This window comes from Silene latifolia, chromosome 9 (genome assembly GCF_048544455.1).
Source record: "Silene latifolia isolate original U9 population chromosome 9, ASM4854445v1, whole genome shotgun sequence".
Taxonomy (NCBI): Eukaryota; Viridiplantae; Streptophyta; class Magnoliopsida; order Caryophyllales; family Caryophyllaceae; genus Silene; species Silene latifolia.
This window is the reverse complement of record NC_133534.1, coordinates 34,277,421-34,305,251: the sequence shown is the minus strand read 5'-3', so window position 1 is coordinate 34,305,251 and position 27,831 is coordinate 34,277,421. Positions and strand designations below refer to the sequence as shown.

Genomic DNA, 27,831 nt, shown 5'->3' with positions numbered 1-27,831 from the left:
AGCTTTGTCTTTCTTCAAGTATTTGCAAAAACGTTTTAAGTCTTAAAGTCTTCAACTGTTTTCGAAATAGTCATAAAATCTTCATGTAACAATTCGCTGCACTGTGACATAATGAGTTTGTTCCATGATTCTCGTGTTTAAGTCTTAATTGTAATCTCCATGTTCTTAAGTGAACCACTGAGATTCTGATTCTGTAAACTTGTGAGATATAACACATGAACTCTTGAAGCGAAGTAGCTTTAAGTTTGAGTTGCAACTGAGTTGGTTGACGAGTTATTTTAATTGTAAGGGGTTTAGTAGTTTGAGTAAATTTCTAAACAAGCAATAAAATAACGGTTGGACGTAGGCCTCGGAGTAGAGGCTGAACCAATTTTTTAATATTGTCTTGTTTGCCTATTTACTTTTACGATTCATTTACTCCTTCTCATTTCGTTTTAATCTTGCTTTACGCTCTATGTCACAGTCAACCACACTGTGACATAGACATGTGTACCTCTTGTGAACTTACAAATCATTAAGTTTTTCAAGACAATTACTCAAATCACTTACTTGTGTTATCTCCTAACCAAGGTAAGTTGAAAATTTTAAAAGGTACACCTAATTCACCCCCTCCCCCTCTTAGATGTTAATCGTTCTTAACTCTTTACTTCTTCCAAGAACGCAATTATTTGATTGACTTGGATTAAGGTGTCTTGACATGCGCCAATATTACCCTCTATCTCGCCAAAGCGTGCCTCAGTTGTTGCCTTTGAATTCTTAGCCTTCTCGGCCGTGCGATTAACTTCTGTTACCGGCATTCTTTCAGAAGTAATATCAAAATTAACTTGGTGTAAATGAGATATAAATTTGGTGCCAACCTTGTTCTAGTAACCACGTTACTTTGGTGTAAATTTTACGTGAATTTGGTGTAAACTTGGCTCTGGTAACCACGTGTCATGTCCTTATTTCTTCGGGCAAGAAATAGAAGTGAGCCACTCGTGCAAAGGTGATAGACTTGGTACGAGTCAGGCCTCTGAAATGACTTACAAGAGTTTGGACAATGCTTGGAAAATACAAGAATGCAACGGAAATATTGAATATAGGTTTGGTGCCCGACTTCGTCCGGGCTACCTCTATTTACCGTTAAATTTTATTTTCAATGAAATAAACTATGTTGGAGTTGTCTAAGTCACACGTTTAGTATTTGTAATATATTTTTCTACGGCATATCTTGTAATTATGATGAAATGTAAAATTTATTTTCAAATTATGAGACATGTTCACTACCCCGCTATTACGTTCACTACTCCCATGGTTACTATTGTTTCTTTTACTAATTCCTCTATTTTTTTCTGTTAAATTCATTATTCCCGTTAATTTTATCCGGCCTATATTTAAATAAATAAAATATTTCCTTGAGTCGATTGGTTATTTAATTGTTCATACTTTTTCTCATTGTTACCACTATTACTTTCACTACTCCCACTATCATTATTATAACTGTCACTACTCCCACATTAATACCGTTAATTTTATTAATCTCGTTGTTGCTACTATTACTTTTACTACATTTAATTTAATGTATAATTCTATGATGATACTAATTAATTACATAAGTGGGACATGTTAATTTTAAGGAAAATCACTATATTCTTGTGTTTTCTAAATTTAATTACTTTAATTTAATGTAATTTCCATAAATATTCTTCATCAAGGCATCTTTATATTATACTTTTAACCAAAACTATATAATATTTACATTGAGGTCCTTTTATCAGGTCCATCACACGGTGCTATCGATTTAAAACTATATACTATAATTAATTTGTATAGATTTCTTTAATTACATTAAAGTCCCTTGGTTTCTGAAATTAATATATAGTATTGAATATTAATAACTTACAAGAATTTGTACAATGCTTGTAATGCGAAAATATAGATTACAATATCGAAGGTTGTATAAATATTTATATTTGTGTGTGGTTGAATGAATGAAAATGAGGCCTAATGCCCCCTATTTATAGGCGCCTAAATGTGGCAATTGTGACGAAGGGTTGCGACCTTCGTGCCCCTTGGGAATGGCGGCAATGGTTGGAGGTAAGAACCAATTGTTCCCCTTGAGGATTGGCACCAAGAACGATGGGTAAAGGGAGGGTGTATTGGGTGGTTACAAACAAGGGGAATATATCCACCAAGGGGGATGTATGGTAGTTATTTAGATTGGATGAATGTGGACAAGGGACTTGAATTGGTACATGGTCCTTGGTCACATCTTTTGGGATAGTCGCACCTCCTCACATTGCTTGGACTTGTGGACTTCATAGTAGCTTGTCAAGCTAACCTCAACTAAGAATGAGCTGCCCCGACTAAGAGTGAGCTGAGTATACTTGAGTGAGCTTGTCGTGAGTTGGAGTAGACTATCGTTGAGCTGCCGAGAGCTAGTATTGACTTCATACGAGCTTGTATGCTTCATGTGAGCTACCATATGAATCCTTGAAGCATCACTAGAGCATGAAAAATGCGGGTAGTGACAAGATGATGTGGTTGAATTAGATATGACAAAAACTTCGGCACCAAAAACGCAAGAATCATCAACTAAATAACACCAATAGAAGCCTTACGGAAAGTTTTCAAAGAAATAACGTTGGATATTCCCTGTTGGGAAATTGAGATAAAAGAAGGCAAAAAAAATAAATATATTTAGAAATTAAAAGCTAATAACATTGAATTGCAAATCAATCGTACATACTAATGCCTATTATATAGGCTGATTAAATAACTAATCCCTAAACTTAAGCTAGTCACTACGATTATATGTATTGACCATTAACAAAACAACCAATCCATGAGCCAAGCAACATAATAGGAAACGTGGTATAATGCTAAACCCTCTAACTGCATGTAACAAATTAACAAATTATAGGCTAACATAATTTGACTATTTTGAATCATTTATTCAACACACTCCCTTGATTCAAAATGTCTTCTTTGTATGGAGCACTTCTCTCCATTAAACTTGTGAAGCAGCACTTCTCTTCACGTTGTGATGCACTTCTCATCACCATCTTAACGGTGCACATAATCACCATTGTCTTGGTGCATATAATCACCAACATTCATTTGGAACACTTCTCTCCAATACTCTTGTTAGAGCACTTCTCTCTAACTTAACTTATGATGCACTTCTCACCATACCTTTAAAATAAGGTTTCTTCTTCGGCAATGTGTGCCATACTCGCCTCCTCTCCGGACCAACAATTTTTTGCCAAACGACCATATTTTTTGCATTTGTGACATTGAGGCTTGCCCTTATGCCAACAATTATCTTCAATATGACCAAATTTGGTACAAATTTTACATTGGACTCCTTTACCTTTCCCTTTGAAAAATGACTTTTAAGCTAGAATGCCCCTTCACCTTTTTCATTTTCTTCCCCTCGCATAGATCTCCTTTGATCTACGGCACTAAGAGCATTAACTAACTCTCCTAAAGATATTTTGAAAAGATCTTTGGAATTTTCAAGTGATGAAATTTTATTCCCATAAATTTCCGAAACAGAGACTAAAATTTTATCAATCACTCTTTCATCGGGAAAACTCTCCCCTAGTAACCTAATTTGATTAACAATGGTGATAAGCTTGCCCACATATTCTTTAATAGTCTATGATTTCTTTATCCTTTGCTTCTCGAATTCCCTCTTAAAATTCAATACTTGCATTAATTTTGTTTGCTCATTGCTATCAAACTCTTGCTTTAGCATCTCCCATGCTTTCTTTGGTGACTCACATGCCATAATAAAAGAGAAAATGTCTTCGGAGACCGCGGAATGGATACACGAGAGAGCTTTTGGCGTCTTTGCCCTATCCTCGTCATATTTTTTTTATTTGGATAAGAGTAGGATCTTCTGGAAAAGGGTTAGACTCATAATCACTCTCGATAACCTCCCATAAATCCAAGGCTTTCAAATGAGATTTCATTTTGATAGACCAAGATTGATAATTGTCTCTTTTAAGAATAGGATATGGAAGAGATAAAGTATTGGAAGCCATTGATGAGTTTGATTGGTTTTTTTTTTTTTTTTTTTTTTGACGAACTTTAGGATCGAAACCTGGTGCTCTGATACCACTTTAGGATTACACTAGTATTGGTGTCCGGCTTCGCCCGGGCTACCTCTACTTACCTTTATTTTTTTTCATTAAACAAAATTACTTAAAGTTGTATAACCCATAAATTTATCATTAATATATTTTTTTATGACATATCCATTACGGAAATAAATTTTGAGACAATTCACTACTCCCGTTATTAATATTTTATTATTATTAATGAAACAATAGTAATAACATTTCACTACTTGCCTAGTTGTCCGTGATCATTGTTACTTTCACTACTCCCGCCGTAATTATTGTTACTTTCACTACTGTCGCATTAATATTTATAATTTCACCACTCCCGCCATAATTATTGTTACTTTCACTATTGCCGCATTAATATAGATTATTTCACTACTCTCGTTGTTGTTTCTACCACTTTCACTAATCTCGCTGATAATATTGTTGCTTTTAATATTCAAATGAGTGATTACTGAAGTATCATATAACTATATCCAATGTTACTACAATTCTTTTCTTTACTGATGAAATTACTTGTACTACTTAGGCATGCAATTTTAAGAGGATCATGTATTAAATCAAATCGAAAGAATTATGCAATATTATATATTATGGAATCTAACTTGAATTATTTATAACATACTTATTATATTTTTGTATGTTAAATAATTAACATCTATACATCTAATAAACTATAAAGTTTAATAAAATTGCATAGATTTTAAATTTAATAAATAATTTTATGATGATAATAATTAATATCATAAGTGTGCATGTTTATACAAATTAATTATTTTAAGGAAATTGACCACCTTCTAGTCTTCTATAAATATTTAGGAAAATTACCAAACATCTTTTTTTTTAGCCTCCTTGAAATTGACCATCTTAATTAATTATTTTATTTTAAAGAAATTGACCTTAGTTAATTATTTTATTTTATGGAAATTGACCATGTTTTAGTCTCTTACAAATATTTAGGAAAATTATCAAGCTTCTATATAACTTAATTTTAACCCAAACTATATAATATTTGCATTGAGATCCCTTAATCGGGTCCATCAGACGGTGCTAGTGATTTAAAACTATATAGTATAATTAATTTGTATAACTTTCTTTAATTACATTGAAGTCCCCTGGTTTCTAGATTTAATATATAGTTAATTTGTATAACTTTCTTTAATTACATTGAATTTCCCTTGATTTCTGGATTTAAGATATAGTTTTTATTGATTGATTAGCAACAATGATTACTTGTTATAGAGATTAGAGAGATTAGTCTCCCAAAACTAAATTAAATCCTAATCTTAATTGGACTAAAATATGCGATACTCCGTATATAGAGAGTATAATTTAGGGTTTTAAAGTTTCCCGTGTGTTTCAGCTTTTTCCCTTAATCTTCCCTTCCTTAACTCAATCCCTAACTCAGGATTAATGCAGTAATTTCCCTTTATTTTCTTCTAATTATATAATCACTTCCAATAACACAAAGGTAAACTTTTTTTTTTACAGTCTTTTTTGTTAATAATCTCTCTGCTTAGATTATTTGTACGTATGTCTAAAATGAATTAAACTTCAGGCTTCTACTTTGTGTGATTGATTATATTATATGCATAGCGGATCTTAGCAGCCAAACTAACAACGTTGATGGGGATGGAGGAGTTCCAAACCCGTCGACCTAAACATATTAGGTTTGACTATTCGAGGGTTATTATTATACCCTTGAATGTTTTTGCACCCGAACCTATATTTCGTAACCTTAGTTTGTTCGCTATGGCTTAATATCTACTCGTCTTATTCAGTGGAATGAACATAATATTACTCACATATATTCAATAAATGTATGCGGGGAAGTACCAGTTATGATTATGAATTACGTACGATTTAAGTTAAGTAGTAGGCTAAGTCTTTTGACATTACTGTTTTCTCATTGTCATTCAGAGCTCTGAACAATGGGAATCCTGTTTTCGTGCTGCATGAATGCTAATGATTCTCAAACAGAACACCCAGATGCATCAATTCCCAAAAATGACTCTTGTTCTCCATCAACAACAAGTGAACCCTTAGAAGACAGAAACTCAGATGGGAATCAGCCGAATATCGTCGTCCTATCTGCACCTCAATCTTATTCAGAGTTAGATGTGGCGGTTTCTACAGGAATGTGTGACAACCAAGTGGCTGAACCACAAGTTACAGCGTTAGTTAATGAGGATTTACTAGACACACAAATTGAAGGAATGCTGCCATGTTGTGAAGAGACGCCCAAGATTTGTCCTTACTTGGTCAGTGATGAGGAGCCCTCATTGCCTGACCTTTGCAACCAACTTTATCAACTAATTCTGTCTCCTGATGAAGAGGATGTATGTCCTACCTGTCTTGAAGGTACCTACTCTTCTCTTTTTCTTCGTCTTCTACCATCACATTTGTGCATCAATGCCGTTGGACTAACTATTTTTTTTTATCTCATTAATTTCTTCCGCAGATTACGATCCTAACAATCCAAAGATAGTAACTGAATGTTCCCACCATTTTCATCTAAGTTGTATATACGCCTGGATGGAAAGAAGTAACACTTGTCCAATTTGTTACAGGGTACCTAAATTATTTTTTTTTATCTAATTTTATTTGTTACAAATATTTCTTCAAAAGCCTGGTTAATCATTTTTTTTTGTGGTCTTGCAGGTGATGGTATTTGATGAAGCAGCATAAATCAGATTAAAAATATGATACCGGTGCTAGAAAGTTGACTGTAGAGTCCTGAACCGAGTATGCTAAGTAGGGGACTCTAATTCGTTTCTTAGAGACATCTGCAATGCAGAAATTGTCTTATGGTATATCTTGGTTTCTTATTATATATATATACTAGTATTGGTGTCCGGTTTCACCCGAGCTACCTCTACTTACCATTAATTTTTTTTTCATTAAATAAAATTACTTAACATAACTCATAAATTTATCATTAATATATTTTTCTATGACATATCCTAAAATTACGATGAAATAAATTTTGAGACAAATCCACTGCTCCCGCTATTAATATTTTACTCTTATTAATGAAACAATAGTAATAACATTTCACTATTTGTCCGTAATCAGTGTTACTTTCACTACTCCCGCCATAATTATTGTTATTGTAACTACTGCCATATTAATATTGAGAATTTCACTACTCCCGCCGTAATTATTGTTACTTTCACTATTGCCGCATTAATATTGATTATTTCACTTCTCCCGTTGTTGTTTCTACCACTTTCACTAATCTCGCTGATAATATTGTTACTTTTACTATTCAAATGAGTGATTAGTATCATATAACTATATCCAATGTTACTACAATTCTTTTATTTACTGATGAAATTACTTTTACCACTTAGGCATGCAATTTTAAGAGGATTATATATTTACATAAATATATTACATATATGCATTAACTCAAATCGAAAGAATTATGCAATATTATATATTATGGAATCTAACTTGAATTATTTATAACTTACTTATATTATATTTTTGTAGGTTAAATAATTAGCATCTCTATACATCTTAATAAATTATAAAGTTTAATAAAATTGCATAGATTTTAAAGTTAATATACTCCCTCCTATTCTCTAAGATCTTCCACATTTCTTTCTTAAAACGGCAAATACACAAAGATCCTCCACTTTTTTTATTTGTCTAATATTTGTGATTATAATAGCTTATAACCCCACATTCTCTTACTTACTTTCTCCACATTGTCTAATAAAAGGGCGCGTTTGTTTCGTGCACGGATAAGGGTTTGGAATCAAGAATCATACCCGGGTGGTATGGGTTTGGAACTTGATCCCTCATACCTTTTGTTTGTTTCAATTTTGAGTGGTATGGTTTTTAAACTCAATTAAGGTTAAAATGCATAAATTAAAATATTGTAAATAATAATTTTTAGTATTATAAAATCATGAAAATGATTATTTAATCAATAAGTATATAAAAAAAATGGATTTACAGTATGCTATAATTTGTTTTTTCTTATTTTTGTTCATTTTAGTTTGATACCCAAGGGTATCAATCTCATACCCACCTTCCACCTTGGGTTTGAGAAACCCATACCTCATAGGTATGAGGTATGGCCGTATGGGTATAAAACCTTGAATTTGTGAAACAAACACTTGGTATGGGTTTGACTCATTCCAAAAACCAAACTCATACCCCATACTTTTTTGTGTGAACCAAACACCCCCTAAATTCCACCCTAAAACAAATGTGGAAGAACTTAATGAATAGGAGATTAGGAGGGAGTATAATTTTATGATGATAATAATTAATACCACAATTGTGCAGGTTTATACTAATTAATTATTTTATTTTATGGAAATTGACCATCTTCTAGTCTTTTATAAATATTTAGGAAAATTACCAAGCATCTTCTTTCTTTTAGTCTCCTTGAAATTGACCATCTTAAATAATTATTTTATTTTAAGGAAATTGACCATCTTAATTATATAAGGAGATTGATCATGTTTTAGTCTCTTACATATGTTTAGGAAAATAACCAAGCTTCTATATAATTTAATTTTAACCCAAACTATATAATATTTGCATTGAGATCCCTTAATCGGGTCCATCACACAGTGATATTGATTTAAAATCAATAAATCAATTCATATATATAAAGCAGAAACTTTTCAAGCGATATTAGAGAGTCCAACTTTTTTAGAATTTCTAACAAGAGTAGATTTCGAAACAAATTTAATAAAATTATCCTAATAAAAGTAGATTTCCTAATATTTTAATAAAGTCAGCATCCTAATATAAGTAGATTAAATTTATTTTAATCAGATTATTCTAATATAAGTAGGTAATACTCAAAATACACAATGTAACTAATGATATGGTATATTAATTATAATATAAACATTATTCATATACTATATCGAGTTAATTAGATTTTACTCCCTTTTGAAATTTACATTTTTAAAATTACTCCCTTTTAAAATATTTTTTCTTAAAATTATTTCAAAATTCCAATTTAAGTGACATATTTCGTCTGTTTTTGAACTTATTCCCTTTTATGCCTTAGCCAATATGTACTTTGAAAGGTATAACTATGTAAACAAATAGAGGGAGAGTTCAAAACAAAATAAGTCACATAAATTGAAGTTTTGAAGCAATTTTAGGAAAAATGCAACATAAGAAAGTAATTTTACCAAAAAATTTCAAAAGGGAGTAAAATATAATTAACTCTACTATATCTTAAATTTCATTTGTCATACTAACTGAAAAGTTAACTGAAACCTAAAAATGTAAATTAAAAGGTAACTGAAAATTAAGAGCTGATAATTTAATTGGTTAAGCCAAAAATATTTGGCAAACTAACCGAAATGTAGCTATTTTTTTAGTAAAATGATATAAAAGAACATAATAAGTTCTATATATTTCATATTATAAATTGAAAGAATAAAAAAAAACAGGTAACTAATTTCTTTGAAATAAAACCTAAATATGAGATTTTTCATAATCTTCCGACATTTCTCATATCTAATTAATTACTTGTTGATGTTTTTTTTTGCCAATATTTACTTATTTTTAACCCTGTTGTTAGTAGTTGATCTTAAGTTTTATTTTTAATTTTATAATCTCCATTATAGCTATTGGTTCAAAATGAATATTAACAATTAGGCATTGTAACACAAGGTACTTAAATACTCCAAAATCATGAGGAACGGAATAAATAAGTAATTGGCTCAAAATAAATGTTAGCTTTCTACATAAGAATAAAAATTATTGTTAGCTCTACAATAAGAAAAAAAGTAAATTAATTTGATCAAAAAGGAAAATCTATCACAAGTGTCCAACTATATCGAATTTGTCTTGGATGTAGCGAATATAAATAAAGTGTTGGACTCAAATTGAATTTTAAATCGTGCCAACCATGGGTGTTATATAAGGGTAAAATAATATCATAATTATTGAGAAAGTTATAGAATAGACAAAGTTGAAACGGTTATGTTTTTGAAATTTTTTACTTGCGACAAGTAGGGGCATGTAATTTTTCTATTAAATACGGGTATGAGAAGGCCTACATTTGTCATCCCCCATTTGACATCCTTACTTTTAGGCATCGCTTTATTTTCATTATGCGAGATTTTGTCGGGTATTTTAGTTCGTGTAGACTTTGGGAGTAAGATTCATTATATTTCACACTAAATGCATTTCACTTTCTTCGCAATGATCTTCCGTATTACTTTTACACAATTGTTAATGCGGAAGTTTGATCATGATTTCGACATATTAATGGTTAAAGTTGTAAAAGTTTGACCTCTAAGAAGCCAAGTAGTGGAAGAGTTTAAGAAGGGGAGAGTGTATACATCGTGAATATTTTTAATATAACTCATCATAATAATATGCTCTACCAAATGTGGTATGCCGGTTACGTAATTGTAGAGGAACATTAACTCCGTAAGAGGATTATCTAACGGGACCTGACTTATTATCAATCGGCCTAGAAAATTCATAGTAGAAGGGAAGATACTTACGGGTTCCAAAGTCGGCAAAAGGTATTGAACCCGAGGATAGTGATGACTTCCTCAGATACAAAGATTCTTTTCGTTCTTAAGTAGAGACAATATATACGTTGAGGTCATGCTACGTAGACGTGACAAACAGATCAGCTCGTGTCGGGTTCAGGTGTCACATTTAAACGGGTCACGAACTCTTCAACCCAAACCCGACCCAATTAAATCTCGTGTCGTGTTCGTGTCGATCCAGTTATATTAATAGGTCATCAAAGCTCAACCCTTGTGGACGCGGGCCACGGGGGCGCTTGGGAAACAAGCGTTTGTATTTGTGGAGTCGCCACCAATTTATTGTGGAAAATTGAAAACCGTTCGAATACCTCGTGCCATGTCAAGACACAAAGTAATGACATGAACACCAAGAACTCGTTACCCTTAGCATTCTATGTCTAGAATGACTCTCGTGGATGCCAATGAACACGGATGTTCACAGAGATCTGGAGTGTAAGGGGTGAGGGTACGTATTAGAAAGCTCTTTTGATCGAACACATAATCCCGCCCGCCTCGATAGCGGTCTCTACTAATGATTAGGGAAAATCGTCTATACTCGATATATTGTCGATTATATGCAAGGAATGCATCATCCATAATTAATCCTAACATGTGAGAATTAAACTAAGTCGGTGAACAAGTAATTTAGCATGCATTTGGGTCAAAGTAGGATTTAAGTTCAATTACATGTGAAGGCATACAAGTGATAAAAAGCACAATGATAAATACAATAAAGGAAAATACAATAATGAAAATTACAATAATTACATCGGGTTTAATGATTTATGTCGAAAATACATCTAAAACGGATAATTTGGAAAAGAAAGAATAAACAAATTAACGAACAGATTATTAGGCGATAATATGAATAATAGTTAATTAATACATAAACTAATAAATTAGGTCAAGGCAAAACGGGAGTTCAGAGACAGAAGTCAACCAGGAACAGGCGCAGCAGGGCTGCGCCCTCTGGAAGAGGCGCAGCAGTCACTGCGTCTGTTCCTTGGCTCAGTTCTGGCTATGAACCGGAATTGCAAATCGTTAATGTTTGTTGGTGAATTTAATGATTGATTATGCTATTTGACTCGGGTGAAAGTGATTAGCAGATTATTTACATGCGATTAACGGTCATAAAAGCAATAAACATGGATGGAACTAATTAGAACGAATTGTTTACAAGATTAAAGAGATTAATGAGCAAATTAATGAACTAAACAAATTAATTAGGTTAAATGCGATGAATTAATGACGGACTAATGATGAATATGATAATAAACAGGTGAGAATATATCAAAGATCGAATTTCAGAAACCCAATATGAACGAATCGAATTTCTACAACCCGGTTTGACTTTAATGACGAAAACCCGCAAATATTAATTACTTGGGATTTAAGTCGGGAATTAATGAGATGAATTAATTGTTGGGGCTGGTGTCCTTTACAGTTAGTGCAAGGACTTATAAATCTCTAAAAGGATCAAAGGGCATACTTTTGTTATTATTATCAGTTGATCCACGTTTATCAATAACGGTTGGCTTGCTAGATAAGTTTGACGTTATTGTCATACAGATGGCGGTGATCAACTGGTCCCTAAAAGTCACACCTATAGGATACGTTTGAGAGGCGTGACAGTATGAAAATACAGTCATGTAGATGTCAAATTTGACTAACCAGTTAGTCTGAGTTATTTGACTAATAATTAGTCAAAATGTGATGTTGAGATATTTTATTTAATACGGATTAAATAATAATGGCTAAGACGAATTAAGCGGTTAATTCGTAAAATTGAATATAAGCGTTTTATATTTAATTAAATGTATATTGAATATAATTATACAATATTGTCTTTGTCGGACATGTATTAATAATTCAACTAATCCGTGTTATTAGTTGATGATTTAATATCCGATAACCGATGACAGTCTATAATAAACACCGCGTTGTATACATTTTAGTCTCGGACCACGAGTTAAAAATAAGGAGAAAATGGAAGCCCATTTCCTCCTAGTCCACACGGTTTTGGCCGAATGAGAGGAGACAAAAGGAGAGCTTTCTCCTCACTTGAAACCTAATCATTCATTTGCTAAAAATTTAGGGTTTTGAGAAAAGTGCCTCTCAAAACTCGGATCTCTCATCCAACAAAACCTCACAAAACAATCCTCTCGATATTGCAAGGCAATTAGAGGATTCCTTCTAGCACAAGGGCATTTCTCGGACAATCTTGGGTGCAACAATTAGAAGGAGATCTACTTTGATCTCTCAATGCCGAATTGCACTAGGACCGGAGGTTATTACTTAATCTTTATCGTCTCATTGTGTTTTTCGTTTATGACTATAAATTGCATATAAAATTTGCGTTATAATCCTATAATTAAAAGGGTATTATACGGATATTACCCCACAAGTGGTATCAGAGCGAGACCACGTAAATTTTTCTATGTGATTTTCATCAAACGGATTTTGAATCGATAATTTTTGATTAAAATTCCTTGCGGCACAATTTTTTTTACCTCGGCAATTTTTTTTTTATTGCTGCGTTTTTTTTTGTGCCTTGGGAACCGTGTATTGTATACACGGTGTTGGTTGTTCTTTGTTTTCATTTTGATCTTTGCATATTGTATTGTAATCGATATTCATTGCAATGTGTAAAAGATCTATCAAAGTGATTGCATAAAATTTCGTGTGGCACAAATTTTTGTCTCGAAAATTTTTGAAAACCGTGTGGCCTTATGTCACGGCCTGTTTTCTGTTTTTGCATTGATTTGCGTGCCACACATTTTGTTAGATCGTTCGATCTCTTGTTTTCAATCGTTCTTCACATGTTGTAATTTTAACCGATAATTATTGCATTATGTTGAAGATGTAACAATTGTAGTTTGATTTCTATACGGATTAGATTAAAATTGCAATTGTGTTTTATCAAACCGTTTTGTTTTGATCTCTTGTTGCTCTCGTTTTAAGCCGATTGTTTTTTTTTTTTTGGTTTTTTTGAGGCTCTCGGCATTTCAGCCTTATAAAAAAAAAAAAAAAAAAAATTCTGGTACTGTTTACGTACAGCAGTGCAGAAAGAAAAAAAAAAAAAAAAATTTTGTTTTTTTTTCAGCCTTTATTGCATAAAACGGATTTATGCTCTCGCTTGATAGTGAAACGGTTCACCCACGTAAAATTAAGTTACTTTAAAACGATTTATAGTAACGGATTATCTCGGATTAAAATTAACTTGACTAAAGCGGTTTTGTCATATAATTTTAATTATCTTTGGTGGTTTGGATAATTTAACATAATTACGGAATTATGTCACGAATAAATTTAATTTAGTTGATGCATTTTATTTATCGTTCTTGTTTAATTTGAATGCTTTTAATTACGTATTTATTTATTTTTGCAAACGGTTGTAACTTAGTGTGGCCTTAGTAGAACGTGTTACCGTAATGATGGAACACGGTCTTGGTTGTATTTTGAGATCTCGTATCTCCATTTTTATTTCTTTTAATTACAGTTTTTATTTAGAATGTAAATAGGTTTATATTTGTAAATTTTAAATTGTAATTTTTGAGAAGACCAAAGATGGAGACCGGATGCTCACTCCCGCTACATGGATCAAGATGGAACATCAAGACAAGCTTCTCGGGTCCAACGGTGGATTCCAAAGTTGTTTTATGTTCTTTTTATTAGGATAGGCCACACTAGGAATTTTTATTTACGTATTGCATTCTTTTATTTATTTTTCGTAACGATAATATGCATCATATTCCGCCTAAATACCAAACCACCTAATAATTGCATGAAAACTGACACATATAGAGGTCACGAGTTAGTTTTCTTTGACATTCTTATGTCACATGATTTTAAGCCATCACCCAAATTAATTCATTCACGCAGACGCTAGTTATTCGTTCACTTAATATGAATTATAATTTAGTTGATGGGATCTTCCTCGTATAAACAAAAATTGAGAATAGTCTTTATAGGTCAAACTCCAATGAGTCCCTTCTTCGTCGGTAGGCATAATATGACCCCTTCTACGTCGGGTAAGTTGGAACTGATTGACCTATTTTATCTCAACACTATGGTCACTCGTACGATCCTGTGATTATGGTGGACTATAGATAGGATTTACGGAAATCTATCGACCAAGAGTTCTTACGGAAGAATTAGCTAAACAGTTGGCTTATCAATTTACAGAAATTGAGTCTTGGGATCACTTGTATCATTCTTGAGGGAGATCAATTATGCAAGTGCGAGAGTCTACACGTTAAAATGAATTTTAAATAGACTTAAATCACCTCGATGAGTTGCTTATTTCGTTCTTGTTTTTCTTTCTTTTTCAGTGTAGATCACGAACTTTTAAACTGCTAATAACAAATGGCTGGTTCTTCTGACAACCCAATGCCAAGTGCCACATTGGACCGTGAGTCCTGGCTTCGGATCTTCATGAATCAGATGAATCAGTCTACTCGACTCAAGAATGATGGATCAAACTTCGCGGACCGGGAGGCAAAGATTACGGAATGCTCGCCGCCGCCGACGGAAGCTCAAATATCTATTAGAGCCCATCCCGGCAAACCCAGGTCCCACGGCTAGAGCTGCTGAAATCACCAAGTTTAACGATTTCTGTATGGAAGCGGGTGCGATTAAAAACGTACTCATTTTTGCAATGGAAAATTTGCAGAAACGCTTCATAGCCCATGGTGCGAACAAGATTTTCACCACGCTCACAAAGGAATTCTCGAAAGCACCGAGAATCGTGACCTATGAGCATACCACTCGCTTCTTTGATGCGAGACTCCAGAAGGGCCAACCAGTTAGCCCACACATTCTCAGCATGATTGAGAATGTCGAGAAGCTGGAGACCTTTGATTGTAAAATCAGCGAGAACATCGTGATTGACCGCATGCTTATCATGAGGACTTAAAGGCAGGTCGTGTTAAACCTGTTGGTATGTCTTCATCTTCTTCTACTTTTATTCATATGATTGAGATTAACCATGCAAGTTACGGAACTTGGGTACTTGATACTGGTTGTGGTTCTCATCTGTGTAATCATGTGTAGGGGCTCCGAAACATCGAACCCCTCGTAAAGGGTGAGGTGGACCTGCGTGTCGGGAATGGAGCACGAGTGGCTGCCGTCTCGAAGGGAACATACGTGATCCAGCTTCCTAGCGGATTTGAGTTATTTTTATATAACTGCTATTATGTACCCAGTCTTTCCAAAAACATTATTTCAGTTTCTGCACTTGATAAACTTGGTTTTTCATTTGTAATAAAAAATAATACTTGCATTTTCTCATTACACAATATGATTTACGGCAAGGCAGTCTCCATGAACGGAATTTATGTTTTAGATCAGACCACATAAATATTACACGTAATGAATAAAAAGTTAAAGGTTGGTGACAAAGATCAAACGTATCTATGGCACTGCCGTATGGGACACATTAATGAGAAACGCGTAAAACAGCTCATCAAAAATGGAGCTATCTCGGCCTTTGATTTTCAATCATTTGGCACGTGTGAATCATGTCTCATCGGTAAGATGACTCGTATTTCCTTCAAAGGTGTTGGAATGCACGCTGCTGACCTATTAGGTCTCATACACACGGATGTATGTGGACCTATGTCAATCACCGCACGAGAAGGCTATAGGTATTTCATCACTTTCACGGACGATTTAAGTAGATATGGCTATGTCTACTTAATGAAGCACAAAAGTGAATCCTTTGAGAAATTCAAAGAATACCAGAATAGGGTACAGAACCTATTAGGTAGAAAGATTAAAACACTACGTTCAGATCGTGGTGGCGAGTATATTTCTCACGAGTTTGATCAACACCTTAAAGACTGTGGGATTGCCTTACAGTTAACTCCACCTGGAACACCTCAATTGAATGGTGTGTCCGAACGGAGAAATCGAACACTACTTGATATGGTTCGATCCATGATGAGTCACACCGTGTTGCCGACTCATTGTGGGGTTATGCTCTTTTGTCACCGCTCTAATACTTAACCAAGTCCGTCTAAAGTCATTGACAAGACTCCATATGAACTATGGAAGGGAACGGTCCCTAACTTGTCCTTTATACGGGTTTGGGGCTGCGAGGCTTATGTCAAGTGGAGACACGAGGATAAGCTCGGCCCGCGATCGGTCAAGACATACTTTATAGGTTATCCTAAAGGAACGCTTGGTCATTACTTTTATTCGCCAACCGAACAACGTGTTTTTGTTGCGGCTAGTGCGACATTCTTAGAGAAGGAATTTCTCGAGAATGCAAAGAGTGATAGAACCTTCGAACTGTCGGAGATTCCAGAACCAAGTACCGAGCAACTATTGGAGGAACCTATTCCTTCAATCCCGGCTGCGGTTAACATTCCTGAGGAACCCAGGAGGTCGGGAAGAGTCTCTATTCCTCCAGACAGATACATTGGTATGGTCGAGGAACATGACATAGATGACGTTCCACTCTTAACGAGTAGTGAACCCGCAACCTATAAAGGTGCCATGACTAGTTCTGACTCAAAGCTATGGCTTGAGGCCATGCAATCCGAGATGGACTCCATGTATGAGAACAACGTGTGGGATCTTGTTGACTTACCTGCTAAGGTTCGTCCCCTTCAATGCAAATGGCTTTACAAGATAAAGCATTCTGTGGAAGGTCAACAAGATATCTACAAAGCACGACTAGTTGCTAAAGGTTTCACCCAAGTGCCAGGTTTGCACTACGATGAGATTTTTGCACCTGTAGTCATGCTGCGTTCCATTCGGATTATCTTAGCGATTGCCGCTTTTCATGACTATGAAATTTGGCAAATGGACGTGAAAACCGCCTTCTTAAACGGCTTTTTGGAGGAAGAGTTGTACATGGTACAACCCGAAGGTTTCATCGATCCAGAACATCCTAAGAAAGTGTGCAAGCTTAAGCGTTCCATTTATGGACTTAAGCAAGCATCAAGGAGTTGGAATCATCGCTTCGACCAAGTGATAAAAGAAAATGGATTTACTCGATCGGTCGAGGAACCATGTCTATATATCAAGTCGAGTGGGAGCAAGATTGTCTTCCTAATATTGTATGTCGATGACATACTCCTGATTGGGAATGACATACCTCTCTTAACTTCGGTGAAAGTATGGTTGAAAAACCATTTCCAGATGAAAGATCTGGGTGAGGCGCAAAGAATTCTAGGCATCCGTATCTATCGAGATAGATCACGACGGATGTTATCTCTCAGTCAGGAGTCTTACATAGACAAAGTCCTAGAGAGATTCAGCATGACTAACTCCAAGAAGGGGTTTCTTCCTATGGCTCCAGGGGTGCATTTGAGCAAGTCTCAGTCACCAGAGACACCGGAAGAGAAAGAGCGCATGACACGGATTCCTTATGCCTCGGCTATAGGATCAATCATGTATGCCATGATATGCACACGTCCGGACGTGGCATATGCATTGAGTATGACAAGTCGATTGCAACAAAGATCCAGGTGAATCACATTGGCTGGGTCATCAAGAACATTCTTAAGTACCTACGGAGGACTAAAGATTGGGCATTGACTTATGGAGGCCCTCAAAAGCTATGCGCAACCGGTGATGCTAGCTTCCAAACGGATCGAGATGACTCAAAATCTCATCGGATTCGTTTTTACTCTTAATGGCGCTGCAGATCACCGGAAGAGTTCAAACAAACTGTTACAAAGAGATTCTACGACTGAGTCCGAGTACTATGCCGCGTCTGAAGCTACAAAGGAAGCGATATGGATGCGTCAATTCTTACATGGACTATCTGTAGTGCCTAGTTCGAATGACCCGATCACCATCTATTGCGACAATAGTGGTGCCATCTTCCAAGCTAAGGAGCCAAAGTCTAGCAACAAGTCTAGACATGTACAACGGAAAGCTCATCTAATCCGAGATTACGTGGAGCAAAAGGAAGTAGTGATAGAAAAGATTGCTACAGATGATAACATAGAAGATCCTCTCACTAAACCATTACGATAAGATAAGCATGAAGGGCACGTTAATTCCATGGGAATTAAACGTGTTCCTAAGTTGTAGTACTCTTTTATGGATTAGATTCATTCTCTTTTGTACTCTATACAACATCATCGTTTTGATATTTATATATTTTGTTTTTCATGTGGAATTGTACGACAATTTTTGAACACCACAAAGTGAACTGAACAAACATTATATTTTCCAGTCCTTAATTGCCCACATGAGCTGATAACTCTGGCAATTATTTTGTGACGTTGGTTGATGGTGGGTTCAACGAGCCATAAGTCAACCAGTTGACTGACCAATCACAGAGGCGATTTATACGGATATTTCGTAGGACACAATTGTGACATCGACGTGGAGTCCTAAATGTTTTATAACATTCGGTGCCCGGTCGTGGATAGGACTTCCATGGTGATCCTAAGAGTCGATTCTTTTGACTATCGACTGTCTCTTGATACTAAGGCAGATTTTGGGTGACTTTGGTTTCTTTCTCACGGTCATCCGTAACAGGGGGCCAAGTAGATTTTTTCTGGGTCATTTCATGCTGTGCTTAGATCGGAAGGAGTCGAGTTGAAGGAAATATTCAGCCTTTATCAGTTAAGTTACTCGGATACGGATTCGTTTTATCAGTTAAGTTACTCTCTAGTCGGGGAAACCACTCTTGATCCAGATCGATTGTAAAATACGACCTTTGCGGATCCAGATCTGCAAATTGTTTTACATTGAGTGGGAGAAATTTTAAATGAATATGAGAATCGGTTATCGCACATACACTTGTACGGACAAGTGGGAGTTTGTTGGAGCTGTGTGTCCTCCAGTTAGTGCGGATAACGTCATTGCACATACACTTGTACGGACAAGTGGGAGCTTGTTAAATGGTGTCCTTTACGATTAGTGCAAGGACTTATAAACCTCTAAAAGGATCAAAGGGCATACTTTTGGTATTATTATCGGTTGATCCACGTTTATCAATAACGGTTGGCTTGCTAGATAAGTTTGACGTTATTGTCATACGGATGGCGGTGATCAATTGGTCCCTAAAAGTCACACCTATAGGATACGTTTGAGAGGCGTGACAAATGAAAATACAATCATGTAGATGCCAAATTTGACTAACCAGTTAGTTCGAGTTATTTGACTAATAATTAGTCAAAATGTGATGTTGAGATATTTTATTTAATACGGATTAAATAATAATGGCTAAGACGAATTAAGCGGTTAATTCGTAAAATTGAATATAAGCGTTTTATATTTAATTAAATGTATATTGAATATAATTATACAATATTGTCTTTGTCGGACATGTATTAATAATTCAACTAATCCGTGTTATTAGTTGATGATTTAATATCCGATAACCGATGACAGTCTATAATAAACACCGCGTTGTATACATTTTAGTCTCGGACCACGAGTTAAAAATAAGGAGAAAATGAAAGCCCATTTCCTCCTAGTCCACACGGTTTTGGCCGAATGAGAGGAGACAAAAGGAGAGCTCTCTCCTCACTTGAAACCTAATCATTCATTTGCTAAAAATTTAGGGTTTTGAGAAAAGTGCCTCTCAAAACTCGGATCTCTCATCCAACAAAACCTCACAAAACAATCCTCTTGATATTGCAAGGCAATTAGAGGATTCCTTCTAGCACAAGGGCATTTCTCGGACAATCTTGGGTGCAACAATTAGGAGGAGATCTACTTTGATCTCTCATTGCCGAATTGCACTAGGACCGGAGGTTATTACTTAATCTTTATCGTCTCATTGTGTTTTTCGTTTATGACTATAAATTGCATATAAAATTTGCGTTATAATCCTATAATTAAAAGGGTATTATACGGATATTACCCCACATTAATTATGAAGAATTATGAATTACAGGTTAAAATTATCATGCTTAAATTGTCGTGTTTAATGAAACAATGAACATTCGAAAACAAAGTGAAAAACAAAAGGACGAACAAAAGACAAAGGAAGAAGAAAGGAAGCAGGAACTGCGGCAGCCTCACAAAGAGGCGCAGCAGTTGCTGCGTCCTTTCTCGACGGTTGTCCTCTGATAATCCGTAAAAAGGGTTTTAAACAAAGGGTTTTAGAAATCTGTTTTAATTGTATTTTCGACATAAATCTTACAATATGATTACAAAAGATAAATAAATAAAAGAGAGATTTAAACCCTCAGACTTACATGTTTGACAAAATGAGATGAACTAAGTTTACGATTAGTGATGCTCGACTCGAATGTAACGAAAGTGCCCTCGTAAGAGGAAAACGACTAAGATTGATTAAATTTGATTATGGTGGAGTTGGTCAAATTGGTCGGTCATGCAAAACGAGGCTGGTACTCAGAAATATCCGAGCTTACGTGGTCGAATGTTCAAGCACGTAGACGCCAAAAAGTAAGAACGTGGTCTAGAATGCAAAGGGAGAAGAGAAGGGCGGACACTCGCGTGAGAAATATTTGAGACCGAAGGTCTCTATTTATACTAATCACGTGGAGGAAGTAGGGTTTTTCGGAGAAACTTTGGAAGTGAATCTCGAAAAGATATGAAAAGATACGAAAAATACGCAGAAAAGGACTTGGGAAGAGGCGCAGCAGGCACTGCGTCTCTTGGAAGAGGCGCAACACCTGCTGCGTCTATTCCCAAGTGGTTTCCTCCTGCGGAAGAAAGATTTCCGTGTTTAGTTTATGGAATAACGGAATAATTTGGTTTTCCTTAATATTTTGTGTGAATATTTCGGGAAATTGTTTACCAAAGATTAAAAGATTTATAAAATATGGAATAGAAATATCCGGAACAATCCAGAACATTCTGACTCGGCATTTTAATGGTTATCAGAAAATAAAGACGGTTTTAGGCCCGGACTCCAAATGTACTCTAATTACTGCCAAAACGACCGTATCGGCACGTAGATGACATTTAAGAGGTAGACATAAATGTTTGAGCGATCACTTGACGATAAACTTACGACTGTCACAAATCGTTCCGCGTACCAAACATGCGGCACAATCATCACCGGGTGGTTTGCGGGAGGTGCAGAAATGAGGTATCTACAACCCTAACCCGTGAATTTTTGTGTCGTGTTTTCGTGTCATGTCATATTTTGAAAGTGTTAGTATATTTATGTGAGGATCAAGAAAATTAGGGATTAATTTAGTAAATAAGTTATTTGTGCCGGGTTCGTGTGTAGAGTGCTTAACCCAAACCTAACCCAATTAAATCTCGTATCGTATTCGTGTCGACCCACTTACATAAATTGGTCGTTAAATGTTAAGCCAAACCCGTTAATTTTGTGTCGGATTCTTTTCGTGTTTTCGTGTCGTGTCATTGTTTGCCGGCTCTAATGTTGTGCCATAACAATAAACAAGAGTTAGGGATAGTTACTAAATCATGTTGAAATTTACCCTGCCGAAAACAATTTTTATTAATGGCCAGCTTTATGTAGTTTCAAGAACAACGTCATCCGAGAGATTAAGATTTTACATCGATGATAGAGACCAATTGTATCAAGTCCACAAGAAGGACATTGTTTACAAAGAAGTTTTCATAATTTACCAAATTAAGATGCGCAAAAGTGGTGATTAGCCCCCATAACTTTAGCAAATTGTGAGATTAAGCCCCATAACTTACAAATGTAGTAATTAGGCCCCATAACTTTGATGAAAAGTGAAATTCAACCCAATTTTTTATTTTCAACCAAAATTGCACCAAAAAATTCAATTTCATTCATCAATACAATTTATAAGTATACAATAAAACTTATTAAAAATTTAAAATGTGTATGCAATTTATTACACATTGTTTAAAACAAATATTTGAATGAATTAAATAAAATTGAAAACTTGTAAAATACTCTCATATGTTTGTGAATTATAGTAAAATTAGTTAAAAATATTTAAAATATTCTAAAAATCATGTTAATAAATTAAATAAATATTTCAAAAATGTTAATAATTATTTAGTGTACAATGAACTAATATATAAAATAATTTAATGATATGATTTAAGTTGAAAAGAGAAATTGAGTTAGATTTCACTTTTTGTCAAAGTTATGGGGCCTAATTACTACATTTGTAAGTTATGGGGTCTAATCTCACAATTGGCTAAAGTTATGGGGCCTAATTACCACTTTCGCGAATTACGATGTCGTATTATATATTTTGCATGGAGATTTTAAGGATAAGTAGTCAAAGACTATTTCGTTAAAAAATAGATGGTGCTAAGACAATAAGAACGGTAACTCTATAATCCAACTATATCTCTGAATGTTAGTATACAACTGAATAGTTAAATACCGAATGCCACAACGCTTTCGTTTCTTTTTTGCTATAGGAACTGATGATTAATCTGTCCTCATCTAAATCAACCTCCGAGATTTTGTTTGCTTCCATTTGTAGCATAATTTGACTTTTTGTTAAATTTAATAGTTTTCTATTACCAGACCATGGTAATGTCAAATAACGTTTTTAGCGGTGCCATAAAATATATACTATTAACTGACATTATTATATTAACTTGGTAACCCAACTATTTTAAAAAATGACATAAATTACTAACTGATATTGTCACAGATAATACTACTAGGTGCCCGTGCATTTTATGTAATAGAATCCGAGATATTGCGAGATGTCTATAAGGAGCAAATACTCTTAATTGTAAATAGTCAAGGTAAAATTATGTTGTAAGAGATCTAATATTTTCTCTCAGCGCACTAAATATATATAATTATGATAACTGCCGTTTTTTGTAATATCATTCAGTTTTATGTAGTTGTAAAATAATTTATAAAACTCATAAAGATATGTCTTCGTTATTAAGGGTTCATATTGGTGAGCTCCACCATGTTCATAGAGAAACCCTTTTTGTATTTAATTAAAAACCGGTTATGTCTGTAACAATGAAAAAGCGAGTGACATACTATAACTAATTAACTATGTCACTTGATGTTATATTAATCGATGGCAAAACTTTTATGCTAAAAGCATTAATAATTCATCGGTTATCATCTATACCAATCACGATTTTTTTTTTCATCAATGACAACATAGTAGGACTTTTTTTATCAACTTAAGAATATATTTTTACAGATAATCCTAATGGAAGCCCCGTGCATCGCACGGGCTTTCCAACTAGTATATATATAAAGCAGAAACTTTTCGAGCGATATTAGAGAGTTCAACTTTTTAAGAATTCCTAATGAGTGTAGATCTAGCTTTTTCCTCTTAATAATTTATTAGAAAATTCTCCTAATCAAAGTAGATCTAATAATTTATGACAAAGTAATCCTAATAGAAGTAAATCTAATATTTTATAAGAAAAAAAAACTAATAGAAGTGGATCTAATAATTTATCGATTATTCTTTACTAACATAAAAATAGAAAAATAATGTTATAAAGAATATGTATTTTAAAAATATTTATAAAGCAAAAAAAAGTCATATAATAAACATACAAAAATGTTAAAATTTTATATTTTATAAACATAAATTAATCTTTGTGAGGAAAAAAACACTTAATTTCTTACAAATATAAATATTTTCAAAAATCTAAGCTGTTTGATTTTAACTACTTGGTGAAATTCGTTTAGTAATAAAGATAATTTTATTAAAAAACGTTTTTGAATATTTAAAATATTTACAAAAGATTCGAGTTGGTAATTATAACCAAATCTGTAATTGTCTTACAAAAACCTTAGGAAAAAGCGAACTTTATTTAAAAAAATAAATACTTCATGAAAAAGTAACATGTCATAATAGGAAAAAGAGGTAAAGAATGACATTTACTTAGCATTTGACAGAGAAAAATTTCTACAATGATAATATTAGAAATAAACAACTTCAACGATGACATGAAATCGTTCTAACTCTGACTTTCTATAACGTATCAAATGGGTATGATTAGATTACCAATAATATTCACATAAGATTAAAAAAATTGAGCTACCATTTAAAAATATTAAATAAGTCTCATATCGATTTTGTCAAATGAGCCAAAAAATTAAATACAAATGAACAAAGTCATGAATTTCGATTTTATGCGGACTAATAATTCAAGAACCAGCTAACTATGAATAAATCAGTGTAAATATATATACAAATTGTGAGAACTATATATAATATACTATTATATCACTGATTTTTTTTTCAAACTGGTTTCAAGTTCATATCAAATCCATAATAGTAGTTAAAAATGTATTGAACTGCCAAATATACAAAATTATGCGGTTAGATCAATTTTTACTTTCTAAATTCCAATTCTCTTATGTGTTTTTATTCACTTAACTATTTACCGCGGTTTGCGAATGGCTGATTATTACTTTGCCATGTATTGATTGTATATTTAAAAGTGCAATAGTTTTTACGGTAACTTTTAAAGGTGTTTTTTTTTCCTTTTTTGGGGAAAATTTCCATTTTGTTCCCTGAGGTTTGGGTTAATTCCATTTTAGGGCATGTGGTTTGCATAATTTCACTTTAGTGTCCTAAGGTTTCGACTACTTCCACTTTGTTAACCGGAGTTTTGAATAAAATTTCATTTTTGTGGCCTAAAATATTTAATAGTCAACTTTTATCTTAAGTAATTATATTTTCAGTAAAATAAAGTGCAAAATTGGATATTAAACTACATACAAAATAGTAATATTGAAAAAAATGCCAGATTTGTTATGTTCAAAATATTTTTTTAGTATCCCTCCATTATCTTTTATCTTCTCATTTCAATAAAATTCTCTCACATATATAAGAGAAGTGGTCGGGGAGATAAAAGATGATGGAGGGAGTATGAAATATTAAGATTGTTATGTATAGGTCACTTAAATGGGAAGTAGACCTCAAGGCACCATAGTGGAATTATGCAAACCTCAAGGCACTAAAGTGAAATTAGGCTAGCTAAACCTTAGGGCACCAAAGTGGAAATAATCATTTTTTTTTGTTAATGGTTAACTATGGGGTATCCCATAAGGGTTTAGTTGAATATAAAGTACTCCTTAGTATAATAAATTAGGTCAAACTTAAGAGTTTGAACTTAATAAAAAAACCTAATTGCATATATATTGGTTAAGAAGTGAAACGATTGTACGTATATATTTAGTACTTTGAAGCAATTTTTTTAAATTGAAACTCTTTCTGAAAATTTATTCATTTTGTTATTATAAATAAAGAGTAGAATAACAATGTAAGATAATGAGACTTGATTTTGTGAATAGATAACATTTCAAATAAACATAAATGAATTATAGTAATTTTAATAGAATTAATATAAAACTAATCGACTTTAAGAGTAGTATCATAATATCCTACTCCCTCGAATCCACACAAAACCCCTGATTTGTTTTTTACATGTCAAACTTTGAAAAATTTGACCGTTAATTCATTTAAAAATATATCTCACATCTAAAAAATTAAATTTCGTATTATATATTTTACATGAAGTTCATAGGGAACAACCAGTCTTAATGGTTAATAGTCAAAAACAATTTTTTATTGTTTAGAGATCAAACAAAAACAATTTTTTATTGTTTAGAGATCAAACAAAAATTCTCCAAATAGGCTACATATATAATTGAGATACATGTTATTTTTCGTACCACCATTCAACATTTACACGGTCGTATGCTTACAAAATGGAATATTCGTAAATGTTGTAAGTTAATCTAATTTGTGAATCTTGTAAAATCGGCCTCAGTTATCATGTGTTCATTTTATGGAATTAAACCACATTTTTGGGAATGGCGTTTTAAATTAACTAAAATCGGTGGTGCATACAACTATAAAAATAGGTAATTACATTATACACCTGTGTCTTCGGATTCTATACAACTGATACAATTAATACCAAAAGTAGTAGCTTTATTTTAAGTTAAAGGGACTGATGATCCATCAATAATCAACCCAAAAGTTTTTTGTGTTCCGATTTTCAAGATTGTTGGACTTTTTTTTTATCAACTTAATTGACTTCTACTATCAAAGCATGACAATGTAAACCAATGTTTGCAATTTGTTATTCAACAAATTCTTAGAACATTCAATATGCATATTGTTAAAGATGATCCTAATAGGAGTCTCATGCATTCCATGTAACAGAATGACATATATTTTTGTACTGTTGTTTAGAGACTACTAATTTTATTGGAATTTAGTATGGATTTGATTTTACGAGAAGGTATATAAAGAGTAAAACACTCTCTTAATTAATTGTAGATAATCGAGGAAAACTTTTGTTATAGGAGATCTAACATTGCTCTAAACACACTAAACATATATAATTATGATACTTGTTGCTTTACGTAAAATCATTTAGTTTTACGTAGTTGTAATAGGTTAAAATAATTTGCAAAATTCATAAAGGTTTGTCTCAGTTATTAAGGGCGATTCATTTGGTGAACTGTACTATATTTATAGAGATAATGTTTTGTATTTAATTAACACCAGTGATACCTATAACAATAATGGAAAAACTAATTACATACTCTTACCATATTACTTGATGTTTTACAACTGAATTAATAACTACTAAATGACAAAACTCCTATGCAAAAGCACTAATAGTTCATTGATCAATTATATCAACCACGAACTTTTGTTTATCAATGATTTAAACATAATTGAACTTTTTTTTATCAACTATAGAATATATTTATACAGATGACCCTAACGAGAGCCCCGTGCATCGCACGGGCTTTTCAACTAGTTATATAGTATAATTGATTTGTAGAACTTTCTTTAATTACATTGAACTCCGTTAGTTTCTGGATTTAATATATAGTATTGAAATATTGATTGATTGATTGATGTATTGACCATTAACAAAACAACCAATTCATGAACCAAGCAACATAATAGGAAACGTGGTATAATGCTAACATAATTTGACTATTTTGAATCAATTATTCAACATTCCCCATGTATCCTTCGAATCGCCTTTCTTTTAAATCTTCCGACGGTTAAGTATCTATGTTGTTTTTGATCGTATATGAAAAACTTGAACAAGGCGGTGACAGCTTCATCTTTGCCAAGTTTATCGACTAGCTTTATGTACATTGACATATGTTTCCGGCTTCTGTTGTTTGCGTCTCTCCCATTCGGATACAGTTCTAGTAAGTAGTATCCAAGTGTAGCCGCCTACGCAAACTTCAGTGAGCTCCACACTAACACCACCTCTAATTTTTAATGCTTGTGATGATAGCGAAGAATACGAGGCTATTTTAAGAATCGAGGGGC

The 27,831-nt window shown here is 33.5% G+C and overlaps 1 protein-coding gene across 1 annotated transcript; it reads left to right on the top strand.

Moving 5' to 3' along the window:
- Positions 1-5,461: 5,461 nt before the first annotated feature.
- On the top strand, positions 5,462-6,977 carry LOC141602582 (uncharacterized). Its single transcript, XM_074422790.1, has 4 exons — positions 5,462-5,580; positions 6,030-6,470; positions 6,571-6,680; positions 6,771-6,977. Exons 2-4 carry the CDS (start codon positions 6,041-6,043, stop codon positions 6,795-6,797), a joined length of 567 nt encoding a protein of 188 aa, XP_074278891.1. The 5' UTR covers positions 5,462-5,580; positions 6,030-6,040; the 3' UTR covers positions 6,798-6,977.
- Positions 6,978-27,831: the final 20,854 nt, after the last annotated feature.

Coding starts and splice junctions, on each gene's coding strand:
- LOC141602582 (XM_074422790.1), top strand. CDS start 6,041: ATGGGAATCCTGTTTTCGTGCTGCATGAATGCTAATGATTCTCAAACA. Junction 6,471..6,570: donor ATGTCCTACCTGTCTTGAAG/GTACCTACTCTT, acceptor TTTCTTCCGCAG/ATTACGATCCTAACAATCCA. Junction 6,681..6,770: donor CTTGTCCAATTTGTTACAGG/GTACCTAAATTA, acceptor GTGGTCTTGCAG/GTGATGGTATTTGATGAAGC.